Genomic DNA, 11,155 nt, shown 5'->3' with positions numbered 1-11,155 from the left:
TGATAAGCGGCAGCGTCGTTTCGTCTAAGCAGAACTATCGCATTTTTCATACACTTTTATTTACAAAAATGCATATTATTTTCAGTTTTTGTACGTACTTATTTGTGGATGAATTTCTGTAAACATTTCATTCTGTAATATTTGTCAACAAATTTTAAAATGCAACTGATAGCATTGCCCGGATTTTATTGATTTTAAATTGGCTTTTCTCACCATTCAAATTTTGGTCTGTTTACATACTTATGCGACTAATCAGTGATACTAGGAAATAACAAATGTCGTATTAAATAATAAGTGATATACATACTGACAAAGTTTAGGCATGGATTACTTACAAATAAATTAACTGTGAACTTTGGAAATATTTTTTTGGAAAAATGGTTTTTTTCGCCAAAAATGTCTTCAAGGACATTTGTCTTCACTCTTGATGCTATTTCTTGACCGAAAAAAACTGAGCCTAAAGGAGAGCGCATTGGGCTACTACCTGAATCGATCTCGTAATTTTGTTTTCCCTTCGCACGGAGACGTAAGTGTCCGCGAATTTTAGAAAAACGGAGGAAAAAATTATGTGGCGTCTCTTCTCCTTCGATGGCGACAATTAAAAATTGGAATAGCTACAAAGGGATAACGTGACAGACTACCGATTGATTGGCACGCGGTAGCTGAGGTAGTAGAATTAGTCTTATCGTGCTTAGAGCATAAGAATACTGTCGCCGAAATAGATACCGCGGTAGCTTACTTTCGCCAATAAGTTTAACCATGAACCACTTCAGCATTTGACACTATTTAAACCCAATCACAAGGATTTTCTGCCTCGTTTTGTAATCGTCAACGAAACTTGAATCCACATAGACATAAGCAATCAAGGAAGAATCGAAACACTGGTATTCCGAAGAAAGCAAGGACTGACCTATTTGGAATGGTGATCGTCACCGTTTTCACGGTCACCTGGCTCTACCAAGCCGAAAAAAATGCTCTTCCGCCATGCCAAGACACCAGTTAATACTTCCACCGTCATCAGGAACAAATTGGTCAAATTAGTATAATAACTTGGAAAAGTCATTCGCCCGGTAGAAATTTGAGTCAGAAGAGGAGGCCTCATTTGTAGACCTCAACATCCCTGGGTCAACTGTTTCGACCTAAGTCTTTTCGAGCCTTTGTTGAGGAACAGTTTTCTTTTGAAGGCTGAGATATACACAAAATATTGGAAAATTTATTTATTTTACTGGCGTAGTATGGCCGAGTTAAAAACAGCGCCCCAGTCGTTTCTTCTTATGAAAATGTGGCGCGAAGCCAGGTCCTTCTCCACCAGATCTTTCCAACGGAGTGGAGATTTTCCTCTTCCTCTGCTTCCCCCGGCGGGTACTGCGTCGAATACTTTCAGAGCTGGAGTGTTTTCGTCCATTCGACGACATGACCTAGCAAGAGTATTTACTCAGTGTATGTAAATTTCCTCAAAAACTTTGTTTAATGTATTCTCTTTATGCGAAAGCCTTTAAAAAAATATGAAAATGGCATAGCGATATTCTACAATTGACCAATACAGCCACTTCCATTTCCGTTATTTACATAAGCGCATCAAAAAACAGGAAAGGCCTGTGAACATAAAATCAAATAAAACGGAAACAGACAAGTAATTTACATAAAAAGTAGGAAAAATTGTGTGTGTAAGGATTAACGTGGACTCAAGGTCTTACAATTACCAAAAACTCTTAAAGGATTTACAACAAACACGAAAATTTGGCATTACACCTCTCAAGCCATACTCGGCTCTGGAGTACTTGGACACTTATACACAGACATTGCAATGGTTGTTCATATGTAAATGCTCGTTAATTATTATCCTATAGCAGCAGCCCAAAAGCTGTCGGCTCAGACGTAAGTAATCCTTGACCTAATTATGCCATTTTATGGACAAGCAGCTCATAGCCTTTTAGCTGCAGGAAACAATTTGCATAGCTAGACGACCAAGTGGCCAACTGTCTTGCAAGTGTTCGCAAATATTTGGGAATAGTGCGTGTGTGTGTGTGTGTGTGAGGAAGGCGGATGGCTGTGCGCAGTGAACCAGAATGAGTTATGATGGCATTGTATTAATACTAATTGAATTGTTTAAGAACGGAAGGAGAGGGAATTGCTCAACTTGCCATTATCGGATAGTAAAAATGGTATTTTCTGTTTACTTCTGGAGAAAAAAAAATTAAGTTGAAATAATGAGGAAAGAATGCGCAAAGGAACCCGGAAAATATTAGAGCTGGAGTGGCTGATTGATGTAGGGGAAAAAAGGAACTGTAAACCATGAGTTGCACGAGACATAGGGCGACATTGACATACAAGTATATATGAAGTTCAGCGAATCAAGAGGCAGCGGCTGTGCTGGCTAGGTCATATTGTCCGGAAGGATGAGAACGCTACAGTTTTGAAGGTACTCGATTAGGTACCCGCTGGCGGAAGTATAGGAAGACCTCCACTCCGTTAGACCTGGCTGTACCTGGTATATCGAATGGAGAAAATTATAATTAGTTCCAAAAAAACTCTTACTTTCACACTTCAAACGCATTTTAGGCTAGATAAAAAAATACAAGGTCACACCAATTTGCTAACACCACATTATTTTAAACCCTTTCAAAATAAATACAAAAAACGCAGTTATTTTACACAATTTCCGTCGTATCCTTAAACCCTTTGCTAAAAAATACAGCAATTGTCCAAAACTAAAATAAATTTCCCGCAGAAAGTAGTGAAAGGAGTAGCAAAACTGCATGCTGAGTGTTGATAAATATTGCTTCCGCGAACACAAACAAAAACTGACACAAACACACACATGCATACATGTGTATGTATATTGTTTAAGGTTGGGAAGCAATACCAAGCCGAACTTGCTTACAAACCCTGTTGCAAATTATGCAATAAAAAATATGCAGGCAATTTTATAACAAAGAACAGTGTCCTTAAGGACTTTTACCCTTCAGTGGCGCAGTGTGCTCAAGAGCAGCGGCAAATGTCTATGGGCGCGCTGACAACCCGTTAATACCCACGCAATCCTTTCTCACCTTCTTCCGCGTAAGAAAAAAACAAAAAACAAGCACCAAAACAAAAATAAAAGAAAAAAATTAGACAGCGATGTGACGAACAACCAACAACAACAACGTAAAATACTTACTGATAGTTTGTGCTGCGGCAGCGCGCGCAAAAAACCTGGAAAAACTCTAAAAAAGGACACAAATGAAGTAGACAAAATGGGCGTGCACAACTACAGCTACTATTCGTGTATCGCATACTATTGCATGAATAACTGTTCTTTCAATTCGATATATGACGTTTGTGGGTGTGTGTGCACTGTGTGTCTAGTTCAAGGTCAGTCAAAGGATTGCACAAAAATTGCATCGTATGCGTCGAGTTGCAATTTAAAAAATCTCTTTGTTTCCCGTTATTTGTTTTGACAACGTTTTCCGCTAACCGTACGCTTATATACGATGTGCGCTGCATTGCGGCAGTTCCTCGAAAGCATGTTGTGGTAAAGAACAACTCTTTCTTGCTACATTCCGGTTTTTTCCGCTAAGGACATGCCAAGCAACGGGTTCAATAATGTCGGCAGTTTTTGTCATTTCAGCGGAAAAGTGAAAGTATGCAATTAAGAAAGGCTGCTGAAAAGAGTTAAGCAGTCTGTGGACAGTGGGTACTTGCTTACCGTTTGAAGGACATTAGCGCGAAATGCAGAAAGAGTTAAAATTGCGCTGAAGCTTCATAAGAAGTGGTAAATTTGGCGTGACTGACGCATATGTTGAGAATATTTTTTTTTTGTTGGCTGTGAAATTCGAAATCGATTTATATACATATGTATTAAGTTACATTGCGATAGTTCTTCCTATGGCGTTATTTTGACAGAAAACTTGAATATTCATAATATGATCACCTATCGTATTAAAGCTTCCGCGAACTCGAACATTTTTTTTAATCTGTAGAATCATAAATTTGTATAATTATACCCTCAACTGTATATTAAGTTTGTCACGAAGTTTGTAACACCCAGAAGGAAGCGTCGGAGACCCTGTAAAGTATATATATACATGATCAGTATGTCGAGCTGAGTCGATTTAGCCTTGTCCGTCTGTCTGTCTGTCCGTCTGTCCGTCCGTCTGTCTGTATATATACGAACTAGTCCCTCAGTTTTTAAGATATCCTTTTGAAAGTTTGCAAACGTCATTTTCTCTTCAAGAAGCTGCTCATTTGTCGGAATGGCCGATATCGGACCACTATAACATATAGCTGCCATACTGACTGCCATACTGCCAAACTGAACGATCGGAATCAAATTCTTGTATGGAAAACTTTCACATTTGCCAATGTATCTTCACCAAATTTGGTATAGATTATTTTCTAAGGCAACAATGTAATCTCCGAAGAAATTGTTCAGATCGGTTAACTGTAGCATATAGCTACCGTACAAACTGAACGATCGGAATCAAATGCTGGTATGGAAAACTTTTACATTTGACAAGATATATTTACGAAATTTGGTATAAATTATTTTCTAAGGCACCAATGTAATCTGTGAAGGGTATATTAGCTTCGGTGCAGCCGAAGTAAACGTTTTTTCTTGTTTTTTTTTTTGAATTTACCTCTGAAACATAGCTTTCATCTGTCTAAATTTAATATTTAATTGAAGCTCTCTTCATTTAAGGGGGTATAACCACTTGCGAGTCGCCACTCGAGAGACTAACCGAGTACTTAAGAATAAATTTAGTCTGGAAGCGTTCGACCCACCTTAGCAAACTTTGTTCCACAATGTGTAGAATCAAACGCACCATCTCTTGTACTTTGGCTGTCTTTTCTGAGTTCCCCTCCATTAAAAAAAATCATGAAAATAGCAATATTTGCGTTGAAGTCCATTTCATTGCAAAAGGTTGTAAGACCCTAAAATTATTTTACATTTTCAGCACATTTTTGGAAGTCGACCCTCTAGTTTGTTGGACAGTTTCAACGTCATAATCATAAATTCCGACTCCTAAAATCGTAATAATATGTTTGTTTAAATGAAGCGTTCTCAACTACGTTGTCAAGCATAACTCTAGTCACCTGTCGGCGTTCTTTCAGGTTGTTGTAGCGGCAGAAATCTGCCGAGTCGACAGTCCTTGGCCGGATAAAAATTTGGGTCCGTTCCGGTTACGTAGACCCGACTGTCGTGGGAATGCGCTTCATATCCAAAATCTTAACCAAAACGTGTTCAGCCGATTCACAAGAGGTTTGAGATCCTATGCTATTTCTCTGGTGCCGACACGACGATTTTCAGGTACTTTTTCTTTAACTTTTTCGTCATTATCATCATTAACGGTGGTGGATGGACGGACACTCAAGCTTTCGTTGACTTAGCGCCCTTCACTAAAAGCTTTATGCCACTCAATCACTTGCTGTATGCCACTCAAACACTTGTGTTCGTGATAAAGTAGAGTGTAGTGTAGTAGTGCCCAAAACACTTCCAGTCCGAATCAAATTTGGACAAGGGTACACTTTCAAAGTTTTTTTCAATGCAAGATTGCTTGGTCTCAGCAAAGTGTTTCCGCACCACTTTAACATCTTGAGCGCTAGGCGCGTGGTAGTTACAATCATTTCAGACTTTTACGCAATAACTCCTTAGCGATTAACCACCTTTTTTTTATAAATTAACTGTATGCACTATCAACTGCGGACGAGTTCGTGTTTGCGAAGTTTGGTGCATCCAATTAGCTGCGGTGTAAAAGGATTTGCATATGTCCATATGCACTGTGCGTCCCAACCGTGCTGCTGCAGTCGCATTGCAAAGAAAATTCGTCACAGTTCATTATGTCGTAAGATCATCGGATCCGCAACAACGTAATATAGACGATACGCAGCAGCGTTTGCCTTGCTACAGTAGGTGTGCCGCAGCACTATCACCCTCAAAGGATTTGTCGCAGAATGATAGAATGATTTGCACAGAAACTGCAGAAAAGGATTCGCCTTTCGTGCCAACACGATTTGTACACTGCCGAAATTCCACTGCGAAGAGGCGGTAGCTAGCGTTTGACCTTACAAGTTATAAGTCGCTGAACTTCTACGAAGACTCATACATATGCCCTGCCCTGCCTGCCGCTGGCCGAACATTGAAATAACTATGCACTAAACGCTCAAGTTAATCGTGAGGACTCTGCAGTAGTTAACTAGAGCAAAGTAGGCGCGTGATCTTTGTGTTGCAAACAAAAGTAGAACAGAAAATATACTGAAGCGCATTATAGCGGGCGCATTGTTGCCAGGACCTTGACTAGGTAGCTGCGCACACGAATGTAGAGCAAAAAATGAGAGCACACTCACAAGGGTGCAGTTATTATAATCGTGGAAAAAAGTCGATTGCGTATTAACTTGGATTGTTCGGCGCACACTAAAGCGTGTTGCACGCTCATGGGTGTGTTTTGTATATATGCAAAGCAGGCGAACAATGGCGTTGCACATTAAGTGGATTTGTTTGAGGCGTAAAAATATCTTGTAACTAATATGTGTAGGAGCAACAAACCATGCCCCACTATTTAAAAAATCAGCCTTACATAATTATCGCAAATTGCGCATTGTGCGCACGGTACGCTGAGTACGAAGTTTGTGTAAGGGCAGTGAGAAAACAGTCTTCAAAAGTAACTGAGCTCGATTAGAGTGTGTACAATCATAATAACAACAAATTCCCTGAGGTTTTTCGGAGTTTCAGCTCCATTTTGTGGGGAGAGTTTTGTGATACGACAAAAAATTGAAGCTTTTCCATGTTTAATTAAAAAAAGATATTCACAGGCTTTTCAATATACACTCAGGGAGACCTCCTAAGCTCAGCTAGCTTCTATCCTACGGCTTCAAAGCCTTTAATTAAGCTCGTCTAATTCTTTTCTTCATGTCGTTTTTTGTAAGCGTCAAAGAAAATGTATGACGACTTTTATTATTAAAAGAGGTCTAGCTAAGAAAACCAAGCTCAGCCAGCGTCAAAGAAAATTTATAACGACTTATGTTTATTATTGAAGGAGTTGCGGCTAAGATTTTTGGTAAAACTGCTTCTTCAAATCGAAGTACATATGTTGCATTGAATCTTTTAGTTTTTTCTTAAGTGACACACCTAGTGTGAAAGCTCGAAGATAAATTTATTTGCAAACACCCATTGTATATACCTCTGTAAATAACATTTCTTAATTTTAAAGCAATATTTCAAATAGTTTTTGGGTTACCGCTTAATGAACTGTAGCAGCTCAGTTCTAGTCTATCTTGAAAGAAGTTCATGTGTAAAACTTCATTCTAGTGAACATACTCTCACAAGCTTTCATAAGCTTCCGAAGCTTTTTTGTTTTTTTTGTACAGCAAAGCTTCAAATTTGTTTAAAAAAGTATAATTGCTTAAGTGTTAGAACTTCGCCCAAGGCAAATACAAAATTAAAAAGTTTGAAATTTTCGCTATTTTTTTATTTTAAATTTTTAAAAATTTCAATTAATTTTATTCATGCATTCACGCTTAGTATAACATTGTATAAAGTTTAATTTATGCAAAAAGTCGAAAAAGTGGAATTTAAAGAAAAAAGTATTTTTGAAGTTTTCAAAAATAAATATTAGATCAATAAAAAATGCTCATACAAAATATAAAAAAAATTCAAAGGTAAAATAGTTGCAATTTTCATTAAAAAAAAATCTTGTTATAATTAAATTTTAAATAAAAATATATTGTCACCTAAAATGCAAAACAACGTATCATCAAAAAAAAACTCGAAAATCGCTATCAGATATAATAACCAATATATAACCATTTTATAACCAAAACTCAAGTTTTGTTTCGATATGAGTGTATGATAACCAATATATAACCATTTTATAACCAAAACTCAAATTCTGTTTCAATGTGAGTGGTTTCCATCATAACGTTTTACCTTCACTGGTAAACTTATGAAAAGTGATGTTATGTTATTTTGCATTTTAAGTGACGATATGTACATATTTTTTAATTAAAAAAATATTATATTAGGACATATATTCTTTAGACATTTTTAAAAATTGTGTTACTTTATCGACTATTTATTAAATATATTAAAATTTAAACCCATTAAGTACGCGAAACGGCTATTGACGCCATCGTTGCATTACTTTTTCGGATTCCCGCAAAGGCTTTAAGCAACTTCACAGCATCGTTTTGCGGGTAATACATACATACATTATGTACTCGTTTAGTATATAATATTTTGTGAATTTCCCTAATAAAATATCGAATTCGAAGGGTTATTCATTTTATTTTTTCGGGGTTGCAAAGTGTATGAGAAAGTGTTTTGCCAAAGAATCGATACAAACGTCATACAAAGTACCGCTATTAAGGGTAGAAGGGTTCGCTACCACTACAACGACCATTCAAGCAAAAACAAAATCGGAAACAGGTCATATACAAACGACGGACGGGACGGGAGTGGAGGGCCGCAATTTCAATCATTTCCTGTACAACAAATATGCTTGCAATGTTAAAGTACCGTTTGTTATGCTATGTTGGCATTGCATTTGCAAACAATATTCATATGTTTGCTCATATTTTGAGCTAAGATTAAATATAATAACAAAATAGAGAGAGCGCATTTCTCCTACCTGCCGGCTTAGAGCAGGAAAGGCAATGGCGCACGGAGCGTGAGTGCAACTGCGATGGCGAATTGTCATTGTCACAAGTCATTGTCATTGTGATAATCGTTTCGGCGGCGGCTAAGGCAAACAAACAGAATACCGAATATGTGTAAGCGGTTGAATGGTTGGATGTACGGACGGACGGACAAACCGCCTAGAGCAATACAAAAGGATAGGCGTATGATGTGGACAGACAGGCAAAGAGCCAGAGAGCGGCTGTGGATGGAGAGTGCCGTATATAAAAGCCTTGATGGACTGGGTGTGTAGAGTAGTAAGAAGCTGACAGCAGTAGGAATTAGACATACACAGCCTGGATATTTAGTCAAAGTGCAGAGTCAGTCGTCGCCAGTTTTGAAAGAAAATTTCAATAAAGATTTTTGTTTAAAAAGTGCCTATACAATATATTGCAGTGTTATTGAGAGCAATCATATAAAAATGATGATACAGGAGAAACTCATGTCGGGACAGTTCCTATTTGATTTGAAAAATGGTAAGCAACGCTTTGGCACTCAAAGAAACTGTAAAATGTTTCCGCAAATTGATATCTTGAAATTACTTTCATAAAAACCCAACAACTAATTACAAACTTTTTCCTCAAACAGAACACAACAACTTGTTGCATTCAGCCACCGCACAGCACGCACGTCTCTCCGCACATCAGTCCTTCCTTTCGCACCCTCAAGCCTTCAATCACAGCCTGCCGCTCACACAACATGCGCTGCACCAAACACACGGCGCTCTCCCAGCCGCTACAATTGAGCAGCTCGAACTCTACTCCGCCTACGCCTACCAACAACAGGCACAGCTGATTGGCAGCACCGCACAAGCGGAGTGCGCTAGCCGACACCAATCAGCAAGCGAGGTGCTCGATCTCTCACGGCGCGATTCCGTTGAGGCTGCATCGGTACGTAAAACACCTTCCCCTTATCATACGAACTCGAGCATCGGTGCCGAATCGCCAGCGGGATCACCAACACACCACAGCCAACAGCAGCAACAGCTGTTGCAAACAAATTTGCTTTACAACGCTCAACAACAAATGGGACGTCTTGCGCCGCCGCTAGCATCCTTCTATCCAGCATTTTATTCCTCAATCGGTCTCGCCAAAGAAGCCACTGCAGCAACCACGCCACCATTGGCAGCAGCGGTGACGCCACCAGCATCAAACGCATCGCTTTACACCGCACACACACAAGCCTCACCAATCTCCAATAATTCGTTGGCTGTTGCGACCGCTGTTGCGGCTGCTGCTGCCGCTGCCAGCACAACGCCTAATAGCATGCTACACAATCTCAAAACTGAACCAGATGTGCACATGACGCCACTCTCGCCCAGCTCCAGCCATGATGGACGCAGTAAATCGCCCGCAATGCAGTCCGCCAACGTTGCTCCCCACAATCCAGCTACGCCAAACAGCAGCTCCGCATTGAACCCGCTAAAGTCGACGCGCCCCTTCAAGGCCTTCCCACGCGATCCGTTAGTTATAGCCGCCAATTTCGCCGCCACCGATGTGCTATTAGACAATCCGCGTGTCGAACGCTATACAGAGTACCGTAAGCGCGTACTGGAACAAATACACAGCAGCAATGGTGGTGCGCGTACCATCACCAACCCAAAGATGCGTCGCATGAATTCACGGCGCAACAGCAACTCCAGTAGCAATGCGCCGGAGGGCGCCAGCAGTGAGGGTGAGGAACGGCATGGCGCAGGCGCGGATGAGTCCAGCGATTGTGACTCCTCGTATACTGGCGGTCAAGCGGATAAAGTGAGTTCTTCAGCGCATGCCAACAATGGTGAGGAAAATAATAATATCGGCGCTGCCTACAGCAGCAGCTCGTCCGGTGGACAAGTAAAGGATGCTGCTTACTATGAGCGTCGCCGCAAAAATAATGCCGCGGCTAAGAAGTCGCGCGATCGTCGTCGCATAAAGGAGGATGAGATCGCCATACGTGCTGCCTACTTGGAACGCCAAAACATTGAATTGCTCTGCCAAATCGACGCGCTGAAAGCGCAGCTAGCCGCTTTCACATCGAAGGCCGTGAGCGCGTGAACGAGTTTTGCTCGGTCGTGATGGGTGAAAAGACAGGCAAGCAGGCAGAAGTAGCGTTCAACGTAGCCGCAAACTTAATCCAGTTTTTATTCATTAATAAATCCGCATTGAGGAGATTCAAATTTGTTATAGAAGTCTGATTAGTGAAATGAGTACAAAAGAGGTTTATATGTTGTGATTCTAAGATATACGAATTTTTAGACTAGTAATACAATTGTAAATAATATTGGTATTTTATAGATTAATTTTATTTTTGTAATTTAAAATAAAAATAAATTTTTACATGGGAAACAACGCGCTAATTATTTTGAAAGAAACTTATTTATCGAGCTAATTCCCGATTGTTGTTGTTATTGTTGTAGCGGCAGAATACTGCCAAGTTGACAGTCCTTGGCCGGCTAAAAATCCTTGGCCGTTCCGGTTACGTAGACCCGACTGTCGTGGGTACGCCTCCTTACCGATTCTT

At 39.9% G+C, this 11,155-nt stretch overlaps 1 protein-coding gene across 1 annotated transcript; it reads left to right on the top strand.

Moving 5' to 3' along the window:
* The first annotated feature begins 9,074 nt into the window (after positions 1 to 9,074).
* LOC120776024 (protein giant) lies at positions 9,075 to 10,689 on the top strand. The gene is made up of 2 exons (XM_040106470.1): positions 9,075 to 9,133; positions 9,336 to 10,689. The coding sequence occupies exons 1-2, from the start codon at positions 9,075 to 9,077 to the stop codon at positions 10,687 to 10,689; spliced, it is 1,413 nt and encodes a 470-aa protein (XP_039962404.1).
* The last annotated feature ends 466 nt before the right edge of the window (positions 10,690 to 11,155 follow it).

Source organism: Bactrocera tryoni, chromosome 4 (genome assembly GCF_016617805.1).
Source record: "Bactrocera tryoni isolate S06 chromosome 4, CSIRO_BtryS06_freeze2, whole genome shotgun sequence".
NCBI lineage: Eukaryota > Metazoa > Arthropoda > Insecta > Diptera > Tephritidae > Bactrocera > Bactrocera tryoni.
Note: the sequence above shows the minus strand (reverse complement) of the source record. Positions and strands in the feature narration are given on the sequence as shown.